The 22,687-nt window shown below is 43.8% G+C and overlaps 1 protein-coding gene and 1 long non-coding RNA gene across 5 annotated transcripts in view; both read right to left on the bottom strand.

Moving 5' to 3' along the window:
• Window positions 1-22,687, bottom strand: part of LOC132239867 (uncharacterized) — a 566,058-nt gene that overhangs the window by 205,124 nt on the left and 338,247 nt on the right. The window lies entirely within an intron of this gene.
• EYA2 (EYA transcriptional coactivator and phosphatase 2) overlaps window positions 1-22,687 on the bottom strand; it is a 209,784-nt gene that overhangs the window by 52,043 nt on the left and 135,054 nt on the right. For 3 of the 4 annotated variants that reach the window (XM_059706857.1, XM_059706858.1, XM_059706856.1), the window contains 4 exons: window positions 20,375-20,442; window positions 18,178-18,355; window positions 12,660-12,802; window positions 3,936-4,019 (listed from right to left, as the gene is read on the bottom strand). In XM_059706857.1, coding sequence (XP_059562840.1) covers window positions 3,936-4,019; window positions 12,660-12,802; window positions 18,178-18,355; window positions 20,375-20,442 — 473 coding nt within the window. The remainder of the gene's footprint in view (window positions 1-3,935; window positions 4,020-12,659; window positions 12,803-18,177; window positions 18,356-20,374; window positions 20,443-22,687) is intronic. The other variant, XM_059706855.1, reaches the window with a different exon arrangement.

Below are 22,687 nucleotides of genomic sequence, written 5' to 3' on the forward strand. Positions count from 1 at the left end.
CAGACCCACAAATCCAATTGAACAGAACTTTTGAACAGCACTGATTTTATTTTTTTCCCCCACAATATTTTTCTTTCATTGTTCTTCCTCTTATTACATGGTACTTTGTCTTCCAATATCAATTCTTCCTTTCTCCCTCTGAGAATAATAGCCTCTAAATTTTAATGGGGCATATGACTAGACTACATGTCTCAGACTCCCTTGCAGCTAGGTGTGGCCATGTGATCAAATTCCAGCCAATGGGATGTGAGTGGAAATGATATGTGCAACTTCTGGGTCTGGCCTTTAAAGAGAGGGGCAAAAAAATGAAATAAAATGAAAGATAGAGCGGTGAACTCACCTTTTCTTCTTTCCCCTTCTAACTGGCTAGAATCCAGACACAGAGTGAGCTATGTCTTATCTTGGCAATGAGGGCAATGCTCCAGGGATGGCAAAGAGTAAGACAGAAGTTCCCTGGAACCCTACAGCAGCCTTGCCAGCTTGAACTGCTATACCTGTTAGGCTAGGGGAATCTTCTATCTTGTTTAAGCCACAGTTATTTTGAATCTCTCTCAGGGTTGCTGGATTTAGTAAGTAAAAAATACTCATTTCTCACCTAAGAGAGAGATGGAGGAGAGAGGGGGGAATTCTACAAGAATAATGAAGATGGCACAGGACACCTGGGGGCTCCAATAGCTTCTCACCTCAGTTTCCCCTGTACATTCTGAGAGCATAGGAGGCAAGTGAGCCTGAAGTCTGACTCTTATTCTGTCCTGGATGATCTTTTGCTGAGCCTCAGTTTCTCTTTATGTACTACGAAGACTAATTGGGCATGATGGTCTCCTAGGTCCTTCCAGCTCTGACATTCTGTGGTTCTGTAATTTTAGGATGAATGTTGAAATTCAGATGCTAGCCCTAGCTGGTATTGCTCAGTGGATAGACTGATGGCCTGTGGACTGAAGGGTCCCAGGTTCAATTCCTGTCGGGGGCACACGCCTGGGTTGCGGGCTTGATTCCCAGTGTGGGGCATGCAGGAGGCAGCCAATCAATGATTCTCTCTCATCATTGATGTTTCTATCTCTTTCTCCCTCTTGCTTTCTCTCTGAAATCAATAAAAAATATATATATATTTTTAAAAATGATATGGCATTAAAAAGAAGAAAGAAATTCAGATGCTAATGGGGCCAGGAGGGCCCCATAAACAAATTAAATAGGCCAGGTTGGGGCTGTGGACGGGCTGGAGAGCATACAGCCTGGTAATAAAAGCAGTTGCTACTCTGCTCCTGCTGATAGCTGCCTTTGGGAATGTAGGATTGCCAGACTTTCTAATTTTTCAAGAAGAGCTAGAAATCTAGATTGTTTTGGTCTGTGCAGTCTCCTGATTTTTAAGTGTTGGCAACAAATTCACATTTTTCCAAGCACTCTAGAGACCAAACTAAAAATGTCTGCAGGCTGAATTTGGCTGGCGGCCATCAGTTAGAAATCTTTTGTTTTGGTATTATTTTCCTTCCTTCCTTCCTTTATTCAACAAATATTTATTTGATGCCCACTATGTGGGGGGCACTGTTCTATACCCTGGGGATAAAGCAACAAACAAAACAGGAGAAAGAGTGCCTGTCGTCACACAGCTTTCATTCTAGAGAATCATGCTGATTCATTCATGCAGCAAATATTTATTGAGCAATTCTGGCCCATGCATTGACTTGTTGGGTTGATAAAATAATGTTCATGGTCCCTGCTTTCACAGTACATATATCCTAGGAGGGATAAAGACAATAAGTATAGAATTATGATTATAAATGAAAAATACAGTTATGGGGAGAGATGCAATTTAGATGGAAAGTCCTCTTGGAGGAACTGAAAAGATAAATAAATCTGACCTTGTAAAAGAACTTTCTAGATATAGCAAAGGCTTCTAATGTGCCTCTTTTCCAGGTCCCCTCAGCTGTCACCATTCCTGTATATGCAAAGGCTTTCTCTGCCCTCAACCCATGATAGAAGGGAACCTGTAGATAAATATCCCAGCACCCTCATTCTTTGGGTGGGTCAACTCTGAGGGTTCCCAGTGGGATCGAACCCCAGTGACCATAGTAACTATTTATGCACGCTACATGGGCTGCCTCATTTCCTCCCTCTGCATCGGGTGTCTCTTGGAACCTACCCCCAAATAAATTACTGGCACTCATTTGTCTGAGGCTCTGTTTCTGGGAGAAGTGCAGCAGATATGGGAGAGAACGTGTCAGGTTCAAGGACAGAAAGCAACTCAGGATGAGTAGGAGGAGATGGGGCTAGAGAGAGTGGGGCAAGAGCCAGCTCCTGAAGAGCCCTGGAGGGTGGGGTCAGGGCTTGTCAATGGGGAGCCCACTGATGGTTTTTCAGTAGGGGGAGTGATAGGACCAGGCTTGTGCGGGGGGCTGTAAAGGGCAAGAGTGGGAGCTGGGAGACCAGATAGCTGGAGGTGAAGGTAGCTGGAATTAGGTGTTAGGGTTGGAGAGGTGGTTGGCAATGAGGAACATATGGACCAGGTGGCATGGGGTTTTGAAAGCAGCTCTTGGCTTTGTCCCTGTCTTGAGGGAGCCCGCAATTTGGTTTAAGAAGCGGTGGTGGGACACAGACAAAAATCATCCTTAAGATGACAAAGCACTAGGTGCAGAACTTCAGAGTGGGCTATCTCTAAGGGCTAGGAGAGTGAAGCAATGCTTTTTAGGGAAGGTGACTTGACCAGGGTGAGGATGGGTAGAAAAACCACAGAACACCAAGACCTAGAGAGCAACTCACTACAGCAGCCCCTTGAGCAGCCCCCCTTTTGGCAATGGTGGCCAACTCCACTCTGGGCGTTTTCTGCAGCTTGACTCTGCCCTCCTTTACCTAACCTGTGCACAGACCAAACACGCATGCCGGACTTCCCGCAGGCACTGCTAGACATATTAACGGCATTCCTACAACCATAAGAGATTTCTGCACCACCAACACCATTTTTATATTCTTTACAACATAATGGCAGACGATAAATCTATCTTGCTAATTGCACATCCAGCTTGTTATACCTCCCATAAAAAACACGAGCAGCTGGAAAAGCCATGAGGTGATGTCAAATCATATTCCTGGTCTCTAAACAGAAACAGAAATATTTTCCAGGCGCTGGTGAGTCTCATGGTTCCTACCCAGGCGTGGAAGCAGCTGCCAATAGGTGTTCACCCCGGATGAGATGGGGACTCGCCAGTCCTCGGAAGCTCCGCCCTCCCACCCCCACCTGTCTCCCTGAGGGGAGGGCAGACATCTGGCGCATCCACACGTGTTTTCTTGGGAAGCCCACAGGGTGAATGCAAAGAATAGGCAGGGGTTGGGTGTTAGCAGTTGGGTCCATTTTTGCATTCTTCAGGTGGTTTCAATGTTTCTTCCATTCACCACCAATCAGCCCACAGCAATTGCCCAGAATTGTAAGGGAATGGTTCCCCAACATAATTTGTCAAGGATACATTTGCAAAGCTGTTGCTAAGTTCCATGCTGGAGCTGACAAAATGCCTCCCCCTCATCTCAGAAAAAAACGGAAGGAAAATTAAATGCATCTGCTGGAGACACTAAGATAAACAACAGGGAAGAAGAAAAAGATTTCACCTCATTTTATTTAAAGCTAGGATTACTGGTTTGGGCTGCAGCGTATCCTGGCCCTCTTAGAAAGAAGGTAGCCAACAACTATGAGCTTATAGCTTATCAAGTGGGTTGTTGAATGCTTCATGTGTTGGAAGAAAAGGCATGGGAGACAACGGAAGGGAAAGCTAATTAAATTTTCACATGTCAAGGGGAAATTCCATAGGCTTTCTCCAACATAGGCAGGCCCAAAGGGACTGCTTTTGTTAGAGAAGCTGCCTCATAAACTGCCCCCACAATTCCCCGGACAGATCAGCTGCACACAAAGTCATGTTGGAAAAAAAGAGAGACAAATGGATTCTTACCTTCCCGTATCTGGATGCAAAAGTCCCCGTGAGCAAGGAGTGAAAAATAATTATTGTCTCATCCAAGTCCCACACGAACACACGCTGTGATAAAAAGAGAGGAAGAGAATGGAGACAAATGGACTCACTTGCGTCTGACTTAATGTCTGCAGGAATTAATTCCCTGGAGGAAAAAGAAGTCTTGAAAAACATTATCTTTAAGTCATAAAACATTCGACCTACTGATGCGTCCTTACGTCCCTTCCAACCTCAGCTGTGTAAAGAGTATGTTGATGGCCAAGTTTTGGGCTCCTCTCAACCCAGTCAATGCCAGAACCAAGAAGCCTGTTCTTGCCTTCCACATAAAAGCTCAAAAAAGGAAAAGTTCAGTCCAGAAACAGCAATAAAAATCCTATAACTCATTTGACAAAATGAAATATTAGCATTTTACATTCACAGCTCACCATAAGTCCAACTACTTCTGACCATTTCTCTTTTTAGCAGTTCTGTTGGTTAACTCTAAAATAACACATATCTTTGTTTACTGATGTGCCAACTTTAGACAGTATCTTTCGACTTGGCAATCTGAAAGATGTGGGTTTATTTTTCCCCATACAAGAATGCCTCTATTTTCCATTCCATCAGCTGTGGATGTTCTTCCTTGGCTAAAACAGTAAACCCAATATGAAGATATGAATATCGGAGTCCCTAGCCTTTCCCCTACTCCCTCCCCTCTCAATCAGCTCTTGCCTTACTTCAGCACTGTCAGTGTGGACAAACTGGTTTGTGCATTTGGTTTAATAACTACACTTAAGGCTTCTCTGCTCTGTCTTTATGTTGCTTTTACAAGTTGGTAACCAGCAAAGAGCACTCACATCTTGTGAAGACTGTTCACTGCCAAGCAAGCAACTGTACTAGAATTTCGCTTTGTTCTCTAGGGGTCCGATGTGCTAACTCCAGAGCCAGTTCAAGAAGGCTGTTCCTGCCATCAGGGCCATATTCTCCTTTCTTGCACTCCATCCAATTAAAATGATGCCATCTCTCAGTTTGTTCACATAGGAATCATATCTGTTAGATATAACTTTTTTGTTTTTGCTGGCGTTTATTAAATTGCCATAATTTTTTCACGTTTCCATTAATGTGCCTTCCTTAGAATCTCAAATTCAGCCACACCCTCGGTATCGAAGTTGTCCATCCTCCGTGACAGAATGCTCTAACATGGTGTGGGCCATCTTTAGGCTTGCTGCCTAGCTAGCATGACTGTTACTTCTGGGTCAGATCTGCTGTTTCCTAGATCCCAAATCTCTTTCTTGCTTTTCTTCCTTGTTGTGCTTGAGTACATCTTTGAGTTTCTTCTTCTGAAAGGGTTCATAAAAAATAATTTTCCAGAATTCTTGCATACCTGGTGATATCTTCATTTTGCTCCACATTTCCTGTGGGTACAGAATTCCAATAGGAAAACAAAGCCCTCTAGTCCTCTGAAAGAATTCCTCAGCTTGCGTGACTGATGAGTAGTCCAATGTTTCACTGGTCCTCACTCCTTTGTAGGTTTTACTTCTTTTCTCTTTAGAATTTTTTTTGAAGGATCTTTTCTTTATACTTGGTATCCTCAAAATCCCATGAAGATATATTTAGGTGTAGTCTTTTTTCATTCATACAGTTCACATTTCCAATCTTATTTCTTTCAATAATTTCTTTCCATCTTTTCCACTGTTCTCTCTTTCTGGAATTTCCAATAGTCAAATTAGACATCCTGAGTCGATGCTGCTTATCTTTAAAAAATGTATTTTCTATAATTTTATCTTTTTTGTTGATAGATTTCTTAAACTTTCTCTTCCAACTCTTCTATTAAACTTCTGATTCTTGCTGTCATTTAATAATTTACACTTACTCTTTGTTTGTCTTTGAGTGTCCCTTTCCCAACAGCTCTGCCTCTTAGTTTAAGAATGCAAGATCTTGAATCTTTATAAGAAAACCAATCAGAATTTTAAACATTTCCTTTCTGTTTCACCTTTCTTGATATTTATTTTATTTATTTATCTTGGACTTCATTTTTCATACTGTGTCCTAATTTTTCTGGTGATCATTATTTATTTATTTATTTTTTAAAATATATTTTTTTATTGATTAAGATATTACATATGTGTCCTTATCCCCACGTTACCCTCTACCCCCCCCCCACTCATGCACTCACCCCCCCCTCCTCCCCGTTGTCCGTGTCCATTGGTTAGGCCTATATGCTTGCATATAAGTCCTTTGGTTGATCTTTCCCCCTTACCCCCACCCTCCCCTACCTTCCCTCCAAGGCCCGACAGTCCAATCAATGCCTCTCCGTCTCTGGATCAGTCCTTGTTCATCAGTTTATGTTGTTCATTATATTCCACAAATGAGTGAGATCATGTGGTATTTATCTGCTCTCCAGTTCCATCCATGCTGTGGCAAATGGTAAGAGTTCCTTTTTCTTCTTCCTCTTCTTAAAGAATCCCTTTCAGCATTTCATATAATGCTGGTTTGGTGGTGATGAACTCCTTTAGCTTTTTCTTATCTGTGAAGCTTTTTATCTGACCTTCTATTCTGAATGATAGCTTTGCTGGATAAAGTAATCTTGGTTGTAGGTTCTTGCTATTCATCACTTTGAATATTTCTTGCCACTCTCTTCTGGCCTGCATGGTTTCTGTTGAGAAATCAGCTGACAGTCGTATGGGTACTCCCTTGTAGGTAACTGACTTTCTTTCTCTTGCTGCTTTTAAGATTCTCTCTTTGTCTTTTGCTCTTGGCATTTTAATTATGATGTGTCTTGGTGTGGTCCTCTTTGGATTCCTTTTGTTTGGGGTTCTCTGCGCTTCCTGGACTTGTAAGTCTATTTCTTTCACCAGGTAGGGGAAGTTTTCTGTCATTATTTCTTCAAATAGGTTTTCAATATATTGCCCTCTCTCTTCTTCTGGTATGCCTATAATTCTGATGTTGGTATGCTTGAAGTTGTCCCAGAGGCTCCTTACACTATCTTCATATTTTTGGAATCTTTTTTCTTTTTTGGTTGGGTATTTTTGTTTCTTTGTATTTCAAATCTTTGACTTGATTCTTGGGATCCTCTAGTCTGCTGTTGGATCTCTGTATATTATTCTTTATTTCAGTCAGTGTATGCTTAATTTCTAGTTGGTCCTTTTTCATATCCTCGAGGGTCTCACTAGATTTCTTGCGGGTCTCACTAAATTTATCGGCGGTTTCCAGAAAATTCTTGAAAAACCTTATAAACGTGGTTTTGATCTCTATATCCAGTCGTTTGCTTTCCTCCATTTCTGTCATTTGTGACCTGTTTCTTTGTCTCCGCATTTTTTTTATGCTTCCCTGTGTTGGTAGAGTGGTTTTGTGTGTTAGGTGTCCTGTAGGGCCCAGTGGCTCAGCCTCCCCCGTTACCTGAGGTGGACACTCTTGGTGCACCCCCTTGTGGGCTTTGTGCACAGTCTTGTTGTAGTTATGCCTTGATTGTTGTAGGATCACTGGGAGGAATTGACCTCCAGGCCAATTGGCAGTGAGAATCAGCTGTGTCTGCAGTGGGAGAACTTCTGTGCTGAAGATACCCTTCTGGGGCAAGACTTGCTTCAGTGGGGCTTTGGTGCTCACTGAGTCTGCCCCCTGGGTGTGTCCCTTATGGATCTGAGGAGTTGTAATCCGGATGGTCCCCCTCTGACCACTGGGTACACTGGCACTTGGAGGTTACCCAGTAGGAGCTATGAAGAGATCTGCAGATTCCCCTTCCTTTTTTGGAGTTTGGACGTGCCCTGATGAGGCCCAGCTGTGAAGCAATGCAAGCTGCTGTGGGGCCTTGGGCCTTCTCTTGGAAGTTCTGGGTCTGTCTGGCCCAGCTGCAGTTTGTTAGGTAATTTTCAGGTTGCAAAGGGCCAGGGCATTCATATGCAAAAGCCTCTGCTGCAGCCTGGGTGGGGCGGGGTCTCAGGGAATCAAAGGGTGGAGCAAGGAACTATGGCGGATTCTCAGCCCTGCCCTAAGGGGCCGCACGCGTCTCAGTGTCCTAATAATTTAATTGCTGCAAGCACCTCTGAGGGAAAGCCGCCCTCAAGTTCCGAGTTCTGCCCGCTGCCAGACAGTCCAGTTTCTCCCCGTATGAATCCTGGGTCCCCAAAGACACCCTGGAACCGAAGTTCAGAGCAGTCAGGAGCTTGTGACTCCCTCCCGATTCAAAAAGACAGCCGCGTCCTCAGGTACCGGCCCCTTTCCGGGCACTCTCGAGCCTCTGTACCTTTGCACTTTACTTCCGCAGCTCCTGACCCTCAATGTGCTTTTCTCTTTCCTTCCAGTTGTAGAATTTCCACTCCGCCAGCCTTCCTGCAAGTTCTGGATGATGTCCGTTTTGTCTTTTTATTGTGTTTTGAAGTTGTTGTAGGAGGCAGCAATTTTGGTGTTTCCCTATGCCGCCATCTTAGTTTCTTTGGTGATCATTATTTTTAAGAACAAAAGGCCTAGTGATCACTTACATAGCTAGTCTTGGGCAAGGTCAGAATGGGGGACAAAGGCACCTGCTAAGCGTGCCACTGTCAACGAGCGACCTTTAAAACCTTTCTGGAGTTCAGGGGCTGTATTTATTCCTTAGCACTTGCCACGCCTTTAAAAATAAAGAGAAGGGCGGTATCTAGAAGTAAAAATGTCAGTTAGTGCAGGGATTTTCAAACAGCAGACCTGCGTATTATTTTTGTGAGTTTTTTTTTTGTCTCGTTATATATTTAAGTATATGTATATGCTGGGTCATGGTATTTAGTATAGTTCTTATTTTGGGTCACAGTAAAAAAATGTTTAAAAAGCACTGTTTTTGAGGAGGGCTTCTGAGGTTTAAATATGCAAGTCCTAATTTATCTGAACTAACTAGGTTGGATCAGTTAAACTTACACATTTTAGTAAGAGAATTAAAAAAAAATCAACGAATATTTTCAAATTTAATGCAGGCTCAATCAATTTAACTACATCTCCCCTGAAGAAGGCCTGTCCCTGTCTCCCACTAGCCTCCTCTCTATTCCCCTGGCCTCGATCCTTAGTGAGTAAGTTCCTGGGGCCATTCTGCAGGTAACCCTACTTCCTAGCCCACTGGGTTTGGTCTAGGACGGGTCCCTAACCCCATCTGAGTCAGAGGCCTTGCCTTGGGAACTTAAAATTAGGGCCTAGAAGGAAATTAATCATCTTTGGGTGGTTGCTGGAGGCTCCATCTGAAGGACAGGGAAGGCCAGTCTGCAGAGAGAGAGAGGAACAAAGAGGTGAAAGATGGAAAGAGAACACTTTTGCAGGACCTGGCTTCAGTTAGAAGCAGAATAAGCCTGGCTGGTGTGTCTCAGTGGTTGAGCATCAACCCAGGAACAAAGAGGTCACTGGTTCTATTCCCTTTAGGCACATGCCTGGGTTGCGGGCTCGATCCCCAGTAGGGGGCATGCAGCAGGCAGCTGGTCAATGATGTTTCTCTCTCATAGATGTCCCTATCCCTCTATCCCTCTTCCTTCCTCTCTCCTAAAAATCAATAAAAACGTATTTTTTAAAAAAGCAGAATGGGCTGTGCCCAGTAACCTGTGCATGGGGCACTCAAAAGACATGATTGCTTGGAGATTCTAGCACCTTCACTGTGACACATGGGGAGAGAAGTGTAAATGCAGCTCCTTGCCCCGGCTACCTGTGGTCTTGCTGATACTCCACTGTACCCTCTCCTTGGGTTCTAAGAGAACCTGTGTATCCTTAAAATAAATTCTGCTTTTTCGTTTAAGCTAGCTCAAGTTGGTTTCTGGCACCTGAAGTCGAGGGATTTAAACTAATACACACTCAGAATTTTCCTCCTTTCCACTTCTGTACATAATTTCTGTCTCATGGGCTTCAGTCATTAGCAAAACTGCCAAGACTTAGGAGGTGCGACCGTGCAAACCCTCCATGTGACAAGCAGCACAGAAGTGAAACACGGCTCACACCTTTTCAACTGTTCCTGCCCAGTGGTACTTACTTTGGAATCGAGAAGCAGATGTTTCCAGAATATATCACCCTGCAATCCGCGACTTCCATGCCACCTCCACCTCCCTCTCAGTTTCATGGAAAAAATGTCTTTTTACCCCACCATCCCCTACCAAGAGCAGAAACCATGTTAGCTGGCTGAATCATTGTTTTTAAATATTAAAGTATGGATTGCTCTGGGTGATTTCTATAGCTTTGCAACTTCAAGCTGGTAGAAAACCCTCAGGAATATGGGAGGGCAGAAAGCAAGGACAGCCTGGAGTCAAAACATTTCCTCTTTTGCTGAAGGGATTGTGCAATGTCTCCCCAATTTTGGAAGGTGGGGGCCTTTAAGAATTAAAGGAAAAGCAAGGACAAAATCCCCTGGATTGAGAACAGTCCCATGTGGCAGGCCCCCAGGGTGGTCAACTCTCAGAGGAGATGGCTGCGGGAAGTTGACCAAATGTAGGGGACAAGCATGAAGTCCCAAATATTTAACATCTAGGAAGACGGGACAGACACCAGTTGCCAATAACCACTACAGCCCTACTAGTGAACACTGGCTAAGAACACAGCCCTACCAGTGAACACTAGCTAACTAGTACAGCCCTACCAGTGAATACTGGGTAAATATCAAATGCCCTGGTGGTGAGCATCTATTATTTGGGCCCCCAGCGCACACCGCTCCCCCCTGCCACCCCCGCCGCCCCTTACAAGAGCACTAGTTTGCTTCGTTGTCCGCTGTGTGCTGTCTTGGCCGGACTGTCCATCGGAGCCAAGCATAAGAGCCCCGCCAGGCCCATGGGATGCTGTCTCCTTGCATTGGAACATGCAGTGGCGTGGCACTGGAATCAAATGGTTCGCCTCCAGCAGCGGCTGGCATCCCGAGGGTTCCCTGTGACTGTTCTTTCTAACCCTGGTTTCATGACTTCCTCCCAGTAAAATCCTTTTGGCTTAAGTAACCAGTACTGGATTCTGTTGCTTACAACCAAAGGATTGTAGCTCATAGTCCAAGGTTCTTGTCCTCAACAAGCATTTCCATGCCTGACGTACAGCATGGAAACCCCAGAGAGGGGTGGACTTGCACTGACCACAGCAGGCACTGGCAGTGAGGAGGGTGGCAGTGACCAAGCCACACTGGGCATGAGAAGCTCTTCTTCTGTTTCCTGAGACCTCTTAGACCCCGAAATTCTCACACAATTCTGGGAGGGGAGGGGCTCCAATAGTAAGATGGTATTTTCTACCCACCCAGATGGGATGGGGACTCAGGGTCAAAATTACCTTGATAGTAAAGAAATGATGAAAATGGTCTTTCATAGCATATCTGAATGTGCGGGCTGAGCTTTGTAGCTGTTACATGAATTGGACTGGATAAGGAATAGGGATGTGACGACGATGATGATGCTTTTGAGTTTTCGGCACTGACACTGCCTTTGAAATACGATACACATTCCTACGGCACACTCAAGACAACGAATGAATGCCTTTTGCAAATAAGTACAAACTACTGCACATGCTCATTTTTCTCCCCTGACAGATAACAGTTGCCTCTATCTTTTTTTTTTTTTGCATCCATCTGGCCTCTGTACTTTCTCCCTCTCTCATGCTTTTATTTTTTGTTTGTTTGTTTTTTGCAAATGTCAGTGCCTGACCAATAACCCTACACCTGCTTTATTACAATAAAGATTGGTGCATCCCTTACGTCAGCCGTTCTCAGCCTGGGGCACACGCCAGAATCACCCGGAGAGCTTAAAATCCCGATGCCTGGGTCCCGTCCTCAGGGAGGCTGATTTAATTGAGCTGGGGTCCAGCTTGAGCACGAAGATTTCTCAAAGCTCCCAGGAGATTCCAGGTGCAGCCCAGGCTGAGAACCACTGAGAATCGCAGAATCATAGGAACCATGCGCACTCATCTGAGCCAGCCTCCTGTCTCTAGGCAGAAAAATATCTAGGCCAGTGGTTCTCAACCTTCTGGCCCTTTAAATACAGTTCCTCATGTTGTGACCCAACCATAAAATTATTTTTGTTGCTACTTCATAACTGTAATGTTGCTACTGTTATGAATTGTAATGTAAATATCTGATATGCAGGATGGTCTTAGGCGACCCCTGTGAAAGGGTCGTTCGACTGCCAAAGGGGTCGCGACCCACAGGTTGAGAACCGCTGATCTAGGCCATATTGGAACCGCTAGGGGAGCTTTCAGAACTCCCTGCAATGTCTATTTAATTACTCTGGGGTGGGGCCTGGGCATCTATACTGTAAAAGCACCCCAGGTGATTCCACTGTGGAGCCAGGGTTAAGAACCACTCTGACCCAGCTGGGAAGGTCCACTGCCCATTGTTGTGTGTATTAGGGGCTCCCAGAGTGTGGTCCCCAACCCAGCAGCATCAGGGAACTTGTTAGATATGCAAATTCTCAGGCCCTGCCCCAGATCTACTGAATTGGAAACTCTGGGGGTGGGGCCCAGCAGGCTGGGTTTTCACTAGTCCCTGAGGATTCTGCTGCTGCTTTTGCTGGAGAACCACACTGTTGCTTACTATCTTCAGGGCACTCACTTTTCCTAGCCTGTCAGTCAATGGTGTTTCCCTATGGCCAGCCCAATTCTTCCCCACTTTCCCTCCAAGGGCTCTTTTCTCTGTAACTGGGCTTTGTGAATGCAAACGGCCTTCTCCTCCATGTGCTTGGACAGAACCCTGCCCCCTGCCCCTCTGTTCAGGCCACAGGTGGAGATTACGTTCACCACGTCAGCGGCAGCCGGAGTTACCTCGATCTCGTTGTCCCCCGCTGGGGAGGGGTCACTGCTCCGCTTAGACCGGCCTCGGAGCTTCCCGTCGGAGGCCCGGTGTGGCCTGTCTGTGTCTCCCTCTTTTGCTGGCGTGGAAGGTCCGTTGTGCGTGTTATATTCACCTGGTGGGGGAAAGAGAAGCTTGGCTGAGAGTCTCCTCCCGGGAAATAGCAGATCAGAACTGTCAAACGCCAAAGCGGTGGGTCCCAAAGGCAGCATCGAAGGCAAAGATCACGTAGAATCAAAATTACTCTTGCCAGGCTCTTAAGTTGCCCATTCATTCGGCCAACGAACATTTACTGATTCTCATAGCACCTACACTCTAGAGAGAGGAGAGACGTTAGACAAACAAGTAAATATATAACGTGCCAGGTGGGGACATGCCTTACAGAGAATGAACCAAGTGCATGGGGAACAGGGAGTGTGGGAGGTGACTGATATATATGGGGCTAGTCAGGGAAGGCCTCGTGGATAAGCGGGCATCTGAACAAGGATCTCAGTAAAGTGAGGGTGAGGACACCAGGGGAATGAATACACTAATAGAGGAAGAAAAGTAATATTTATATGTGGCCGGGCCTCAAATTCTTCTACCATTAAGAGACCCCTCTCCCGCCGAGGCCGGTTTGGCGGGTGTTGGAGAATTCTCTATGTTCCTGTCCCTATGCAGCTTGCTCCTTTAAGCTTTACTTGTTGAGAGACTTGTCCCTTTGAGAATTAAATGAGATTCTATACATCCAATACAGGGCTGGCAATTAGGAAATGCTCAACTCGACCCACATGCATGCAAGGATCAGTCAGAAGGTGCAGGACAGAGGGCGGGCACTGGCTGCTTCTCATCAATAGGGTGTTTTTGGACTCGGGGTGTTGAGAGGCTGCCACGCTCATGCCCTTGGGCAATGGTCAAAGGACCCCAATACGTGAGCAGCACCCTCCTGGGACTCAGGTCCCAAAGTCAGCACCCAAGTTGTATTGTTTTTTAAGCACATACATTTAAAAAATATGTTTTTATTGATTTCAGAGAGGAAGGGAGAGGGAGAGAGAGAAACATCAATGATGATAGAAAATCATTGATCGGCTGCCTCCTGTATGCCCCTACTGGGCATGTGCCCTGACCGGAATCGAACCATGACCTGCTGGTTCATGGGTCAAGCCCAACCACTGGGCCACAATGGCCGGGCTAAGCACATACATTTTAAATACATGGTTTTTAAAATTATACTTCATTATCTTTATTTAACTAATGAGGGAACTAAGGCTTAGTGAGATGATGGAAGTCTGTGGTTACCCTGCAAATCAATGGTAGAGCCGGAGCTAAAACTTGGGCCTGCCCTTGTTACTGGAGTGACAGACTGTAGACCAGCATGGAACCTTAGAGGACATCCCATCCCACTTTCTCACTGTCCAGCTGCTTGTTTAGCTCCCAAATATAGACTCCACCTCTCCTTCCATAATTGCCAGGGTTTGGATCATCAGGGGGAAATGCTTTTGTCTAAAATACTTGGCAATGGACTGAGTTTTTTCCTGCCCTGAAAGGATTATTTCCCTCCAAAACCCTGAGGATTGAACTTGGTTTATTTAATATTTATAAAACTTCTTAGCAGACTAAGAACATGGTAAGAAGAGACGTGATTTTGAGTTGTCAGGACTGCTGGGCTGTCTCCAACTCCCCATCATTTTCAGGATACAGCATCAGAGGTTCCCAAACATCGATCTAGCAAAGACTTTCTTCTGGACCATGAGGAACAGACAGTAAACATATTCACAGATGCTTAGAGTCACATAAATAAGGTTTATCCTCATTGACTTGGTAGTTCTAAGGATGGGAGCTTAGAAAACATTTGTAGGCACCATTAAAATCCAAGCAAACATTTTTAAAAAGTGGGGGAAACAGCAGCTACCTAGAAATGTCTAAATAAAGTAAATGTAAAGCCAATTTATTAGAGGTGCCAAAATAACCAGTCGTTTTCCACACATTATATACATTCTTGAGAATGAAGGGTCAAAGTTCAAGGTCACAGTCAGGTACACAGGCTAGAGCAATGTATGTAAACCTTTCTTGGAGTCATTCTACTCTTCTTATTTTTCCCTTTTTATGTTTTTTAAAACTATTTAACAGCTTTATTGAAATATAATGGATATACAATAAATCACATATATTTAGAGTGCACAATTTGATAACTTTTGACATATGTATAAATCTATAAAACTATCACTACAGTCAAGATAATAAACAAATTCAGCACTTCCAAGAGTGTCCTTATAATCCCTTTGTAATCGCTTCCTCCTCTCTGCCCAGGCAACAATTGATCTGCTTTCTTTCTGTGTAAATTAGTTTGCATTTGCTATAGTTTTAAACAAACGAAATCACAGTTTTGAGTTCAAATGCCTAAGACCCAGGGGAGCTGATGGCGTAACTCCCCATCTGCGGCTGGAGACTTGAGACTCGGGAGGTCCCTGATGTCAGTTCTGGAGTCCAAAGGCCAGAAAACCTAGAGCCCTAATGTCTGAGGTCAAGGAAAGACGGAGGTCCCACCTCAAGAAGTGAGTGAGACTGCCCTGCCTCTGCCTTTTTGCTCTACATAAACCCTCAGTGGGTTAGATGAGGCCCACCCACATTGGTGAGAGCGATGTTTTTTTTTTATTTAGTCTACTGATTCATATGCTAATCTCTTCTAGAAATACCTAGAAATAACGTTTTACCTGTGATTGGGCATCCCTTAGCCCATTCAAGTTGATACAAAATTAACCACCACACAATGGGTTATTAAAAGTGTGTTATTTACCTTCCAAATATTTGGGAATTTTCCAAAAACATGTCTGTTATTTATTTCTAATTTAATTCTACTGTTTTCAGAGAACATTATTTATATGACTTGAATCCTTTTAAATGTAATGAAACTTGATTTAAAGCCCAGAATATGTCTATGTTGGTAAATGTCTCATGTGTACTAAAAAAAAAAGTCTTTTGCTGTTGTTGAATGGAGTGGACTACAGACTGTCTGTAACATCTAGTCTCCTCTTTCCTCTAATTCCCTCTCCAGAGAAAATGTTAACTGTTGCCTTTGAATCCTTCCAGAAATTTCCTATGCAAATATGGGTATTAAACTATACTTAAAAAGACCCAGGATCATATTATACACATAGTTCTGCACGTTGCTTTTTTCCAACTCTCATAATCACTCAGAGAGAGAGTCACGTTAGTGTAGATATATCTAGCTTACTCTTTTTTTAAAAAAATTCTTTATTTTTATTAGTTTACTCTTAAAAATTTTTTAAAAATTGATCTTTAGAGAGAGAGAGAGAGAGAGGAAAGGAAGACAGAAAAGGAGAAGGCGAGAGAAACATCAATGTGAGAGTGGAACAATCCATAGGCTGCCTCCTGCACGCCCCCTGGGAATTGAGCCCACAAATCGGGTGTGTGCCCCGACTGGGAATTGAACCAGCAACTTTTCAGTGCATAGGACAGAGCCCAGTCAACAGAGTGAGTCATACCAGCCAGGGCTCTAGTTTACTCTTTTTAAGAGATGTATAGTATGTCACTGGTGGATGCACCATGAACTATTTAACCAGACTCCTGTTAATGTCATTTCCAGTCTTTTGCTATTATGCTGCTGCAATAAATATCCTTTTCACTTAAGTCTTTGGACCTATGTGGGAATTTATCTTTAAAATAAATTTCTACAAGTAGAAAAGTTGGGTTAAAGAGGACACACATTTTTAATGTTGTTAGAGGTTGCCAAACTGCATGGAGGAGCGTCCAAGTTTCTTCTTCTTCAGAGATTTAAAAAACTTTTCTCCTATTGACTAAAGGAAATGATCTAAGAAGTTTAAAAAAATCCTCCCACTTCCTTTTAGATAATTTGTATCATACTTAAAGATTTTAAAAGAAAAAAGTTCTAAAGCCACACTACTGATTTGTCTTTCCTCTTGAGTAACATCAGATGTTCAGGTTTTGCCCTCTACATCAGCAAATCGCCCTGCAATCATCTACAAATTGTTGGGGCTTCATATGACTGTCAGTGCATGTCCATGCAGAGTGCACTGCAGCGGGGCTGGGGGCCGGGGGGAGACGAGCACCAGGCCATGCGAGTGAGCGAGATCTAACTGTAATACATAAACCTCTCGAGCCTCTGGAGCTTGGAACCAAGCACTCAAGGAGATCCTGAGTAATTTCAAAAGGGGAGTGCCTGGGTGTGTGTGCGTGTGCGCGCAATGCTCTTCCTTTATGACGAACACTGGGGAAAAGAGACGGGATCTGGGTTGTAGCTGACAATTATTTATGTCACTAGATTTTATGCGCGCTTATTAGACTCACAGTAAAAACCATCTCAACCACTTACCATTGAACTTTAGACCAGGGGCTACATGAAGAACAATAAAGAAAAATTTCAAAGGGACACAAGGAGTCTTTATGTTCCCTTCTGATGGGGAACAAAAATGACCTTCCCACCTGACTCAAATTCTTGTGGAGTAAGCCTGTGGAATCCAGTTCCCCATCAAATTACAGAAAGGGGAATTTGCTTGGAGATTTCCTGATTATATTTCCTTTCTGAAGCCGGTTTGGGGAGGCCACATTCTGAAAAGCAGGATGGTCCAAGATACTTCAAGATTATGACCAAAAAAAGTTTGTTAAATTTCACACCCTTCAAAGGAAGCATTTTGGAAATTGCTAAATAGATATGACGCATTCATTAAATACTCTGTAATAAGATCCCAATGGCCAAAATCAATGCTCAAGCCCTAAATTTCCTCAAAAGTTGACTTAAAAATGCTTGGCCATATTGTCTCCATGTATCGCCAACCCAAGGATATCTAATTCATCCTCAGGGAGGAAAAATGCAAGGGCTAAAAGCAACAATTGTTGCAACTAATTAATATTTATTGAATGAAGGTCCACACACCATCATGCTAGCTTAGCTCTACAGAGCTCCATAACATCAGTAGGTTTCAGACAAAAACAAAAAACAAAAAACAAAACACACACACACACACACACAAAAACAACACAACAAAACCAAAAACAAAACTCAATGATATTTCTTTCCATTTGGATGTTCTAATTTATTACTATCAGTCATTTAAATGTTGATAAGCCCAAACCATCTCATAAAAGAGAAGACATGTGTGTAGAACTTGTGGAACAAATGAATCCACAGGCTGATGAGTTAGTTGCACAGGGATATGCATCACCAAAGGGCCAGGATATGGACTCTCCCAAGTGTTGCTCATAATCTAGGTGGGTTCCATAGGTTGAAATTAGAATTTTTAGGTAAAAATTTCTGACTTTTAAATATGGGTGCAATTAAACACACACACACACACACACACACACACACACACACACGCACGCACGCACGCCACCAACAATATATATCTGAAGACTAGATTTAGCCCTTGGGTGACCAGTTCATTACAACTGAGACTTATGTCCAGTCCCTCCTTCTTGTAAGAGTTCAGACCACAGCCATGAATGACCACAGACAGTGACTGTACATACCTGGAAGCGACTCAGAACTCTGGTTGGGGACGTTGTGTGATGCCTCCTGGAGGACGTAGGTGGACGTGGAGATGGGGGAAGGGCAGATGCTGCTGGCTGGGACGTAAGGAGGGTTGTAGGACGAGCTGTAATACTGGGAGTATTGGCTCTGAGGGAAGCCAGGGTAGGAAGGATAGTCCTGGAAAGGGAAACATACAGGTGGCGAGTGAGAGAGGTGGTCTGGTCTTGGCCCTTCAGTTGGCCCAGTCACAGGCTGATGAAGGCGAGGGGCCTTGTGGGATGGGTCTACTCTCTTTGTCTCCCATCAGAATAAATGCTCTACGAGGGCAGGGGCTTGCCCCAGAGGCAGACCTCAAGAGAAGGATGGGATGAAAGATTACCAGTTGGGGAGTGCGGTAGAGAAGGGAAAAGGGAAAGCAGCCAATCCAGGGGCTTTAGGTGGGGACTGGAGTGGATTCTCCCGGGGAAATGCTGGGATGAGAGAAAATACACATCTCGAAGGATCTCCCCAAGGAGCAAGGGAGCTGGGTTGTTCAGACACCAACTCCAGCCAGACTTTGAGAGCTGCTCCCAGGGGTATCAGTTCCCTGGCTCTTCCTGCCTGCCCCATGCACTGGTTCTAGAAAACAACCCAGGTGTGCAGAGATTGGCAGCTGGAGGTCAGCAGGTGCACCCTGAGGGACATGGGTGTGGCCTGGCAGCATCTGTCTTGCTCACTGCTGTATGCCTGGCACCCAGGACAGTGATGGGCACATTCGGGCTCTCAATAAATACTAGATAGTAAAGAATAAATGAATGAGTAATAAAGACTACACACCCACATACCCTGGAGACTAAGTGACATTTTAGGTTCATAAGGGGTGCAGATACCTACATGGCATTAGGGACCCAGACACTTCTATGAGGGAAACTTGGAGAGCAAATCAAAGAGTGCCAATCCTTTTTTACCAAGCTCTGCTCAAGCCAACCAGACCTCCCAACTCTTCCATAGTAGCCATTGTTTCAAACCTCTGCTTCATCACCAGAAACCAGTGCTTCCCAACCTCCAAGGAACTCGTGGGACGTTCAGCTTCTCAGGTCCCTCACAGACCTACTGAGTCAGAATTTCTGGGGGTGGCATTTAGAGATCTGCATTTCTGACAAGCTCCCATGGTGAAATCAACTAATTGAGTACTTACTCTGAGTGGTGAAGAACTGTGCCTTAAAAACTACTCCTTAATGTACAAGTATTTTATCTATGTATACATTATACTGCAAATAATACAAAAATATGTGAACTAATTTTCACATATTCCAAGGTTGAAGTCATTTATATTCTTCAGCTCACTGGAGAAATAGCGCATCCCCCATATTTAAATATGTTAAATATTCCTAAAGGCCCTCTACCTCGGGTAGTTTTAACACTAGCCTGAAAGCATGTTAATCTTTTTGTTGTGGTGGTGGTTAATTCTCACCTGAGGATAATTTTTCCATTGATTTTTAGAGAGAGTGGAGGAGACAGAGGGAGAGAGAGAGAGAGAAACATCACTGTGAGAGAGACCCGTCTATTGGTTGCCTCCGCATGTGGCCCAGATAGAGCCTGCAAATGAAGTAGGTGGAATTGAACCTGGGACCCCCCAGTCTGCAGGCCAACGCTCTATCCACTGAGCAAAATGGGCCAGGACTTAATCTTTTGTTTTGAAATAAGTTTAGACAGAGCAAAGGTGCACAGATAACACAGTGTTCCCGTACACCTTGGGCAGGTCAATTCTGAATTCACTCTCTAAAGTGAAACCCCGGGAATCAAACTACAAGCCAGCATTCATCTTTAAAGTACTGACTTAGTTCAATTTAAGCTAGCGTTCATAAAGCCCCCACTGTGTGCCGGGCACTCCACACTGGGATGCTTTCACCCTGGAGAAGCCCAAGGTCTGCGAAAGAGCAGACACCTTGCATCCCTACATTCTAGATTCAATAGTCCATGGGTGTCCTGGGCTCAGGTCAGTATGTAATACAGAATATCGCCTCTGTCATCCAATTTCTCTGCCTCCCTCCTGTATCCTTCCCATGGCCATTTACAGTCTCCCTGTGGTATCCAAACCTGGGAAGAAGACACTGGATTTCTGGTGGGGGTCATGGGCAGGAGAAGGCATTCTGGGTGCCCTGATTTAAGGGGACTTTTTAAGGAAAGAACCGAGACAACAACTGGTGGGTATACCTGGTGCACACTTCCGAACCCCGCCGCGCCGGTCAGTCCATTTGCTCCTTGATAGATCCCTGCCGTTCCTGTGGGAAAAGGGACAGGGGTGCAGATGAGGTTTCTTACAGTCAGAGGGGGATAGGGAGGAGGAGGATGCTGCGGAAAGGTGCAGTCTTCGAGGTCCAACATGTTGGGAAGATGGAACCTGTGACCTTGGCAAGTTCCCAAATCTCTCTGAACCCCAGTTCTCTCAATCAATGAATAAAATAAATAATACCTCATCAAAGAATTGGGTGATAAAGAAATGAGATGAAGCTTTAAAAATGATTTATTTTTAAAAAATTATGTGGAAAATGTACATAAAATTTACCCTTCTATTTTTAAGTGTACAGTTCAGTGGTATTCAGTGCATTCATATGGTTGTGCAACTATCGCCACCATCCATTCCCAGAACTTTTTTCATCTTGTAAAACTGAATTATTTACCCATGAAACACTAACTCCCCATGTACCCTCCCCTCAGTCACTGGCACCTACTTTTCTACTCTGTCTTAATGAATTTGACTACTTTAGGTACCTCTTTATAAGTGTAATCATGCCGTGTTTGTCCTCCTGTGACTGACTTATTTCACTCAGCATAACCTCTTTAAGTTTCATCCATGTTATGGTACTTGTTAGGATTTCCTTCTTTTTAAGGCTAAACAATATTCCTTTGTATGTATAGACCACATCTTGTTTATCCTTTCATCCACTGACGGACACGTGGGTTGCTTCCACATTTTTGTTATTGCAAATAATGCCGCAGTTTTGTTTTGCACCATTTATATGCTGTGAAACTCCCCCAAACTGAAGTATCAGTTGAATGATTTTTAAAGTCACCACGATGCAGTTTTAAAACATTACCATCACTCCAAAGTTCCCTTGTGCTATTTTCTGTCACCCCCACTCCCTTCTCCAGCTTCAGGCAGTCACTAATCTCTTGTTGATACTAGAGTTTTGCCTTTTCTAGAAATTTCACAGAAATGGGACCATACACGTGTGTTTGTATCTGGCCTCTTTCCTTAGCTGATGCTTTCGAAGTTTGTCCATGTCTTAATGTATATCAGTTCATTCCTGTTTATGCATTATAGGCCTAATGCATGAATTCGTGCACAGGTGGGGTCCAGCCAGCCTGCCCCATCAGGCTGAGCAGGCCCTGCCAGCTGGGGGGAGGGGCTGCAGGCAGTTGGCGGGCTGGCCCCACCCCCTGGTCGAACTCCAGGTGGAACTCCTAGTTGAGGGGACAATTTGCATATTAGCCTTTTATTATATAGGATAGCATTCCACAGTATGGAAACACCACATCTAGTTTTTGGCTATTATGGAAAATGCTGCTAAAAACATTTGCATACACGTCCGTGTGTGGATATACGTTTTCATTTCTCTGGGACAGATCCCTAGGAGTAGCACTGTGGAGTCATGTGATGAGTTTGTTTCACTTTTTAAGAAAGGGCCAAACTGTCTTCCAAAGTGGCTATGCCATTTTACCTTCCAGTTTCTCCAGCACTTCCTTTTTCAGTCTTTTATTATAGCTTTTCTAGTAGGTATGTAGTGGTAACTTGCTGTGGTTTTAAGTAACATTTCTCTAATGACTAACTATGTTGGGCATTTTTTAATGTTTATGAGCCATGCGTATATCTTCTTTGATGAAGACCTATTCAAATCTTTTGCCCATTTAAAAATAGTTAGGTTTATCCTCATTACTGAGCTGTAAGAACTCCATATATATATTATTTCCCCCCAAATGTATATATTCTTTGAGTGATTATAAAGTGTTTATTAACATATATTTCATTTTAAAAATTTAAAAGAATCTACAGAAATTAATACTTTTTTTTTTTTTATTAGCACCTGTTTTTAAAACTGATGACGTTTCTGGTCTAGGCACTGCGATAGCATGCAATAGAATCACAAACATCAAGAATAATTTTGTTTGGTATTTGTGTGCCCTCAATTTGTCAACTGTTGCTGGTTCTGTACTGTAAACTTTATCTTTTATGTATCCCCACAAAAAAGTCTAGTGGATAAATTTTCTCTGTTCAAAGCTTAGTCTGGCTTCACCCGTTATTTCAAATCAGCTAAACCTGAAAGGGAGTGAAAACTGAGTTATCAGCAGTTAAAGTGTGTATACATTTTCCCCAAATGTACTTCAACTGGGATTTCAAACTTCCAGTAGCATTTTAGGATGAATTTCCTTTGTTCAAAGTTTAGTTTGGCTGAAAAGAAAGAAACATCAATTGAACTATAAGTTGTTAAAGTCTGTATACATGTTTTTGGGACACCCTGTATATAC

This window comes from Myotis daubentonii, chromosome 8 (genome assembly GCF_963259705.1).
Source record: "Myotis daubentonii chromosome 8, mMyoDau2.1, whole genome shotgun sequence".
In the NCBI taxonomy this organism is placed as follows: domain Eukaryota; kingdom Metazoa; phylum Chordata; class Mammalia; order Chiroptera; family Vespertilionidae; genus Myotis; species Myotis daubentonii.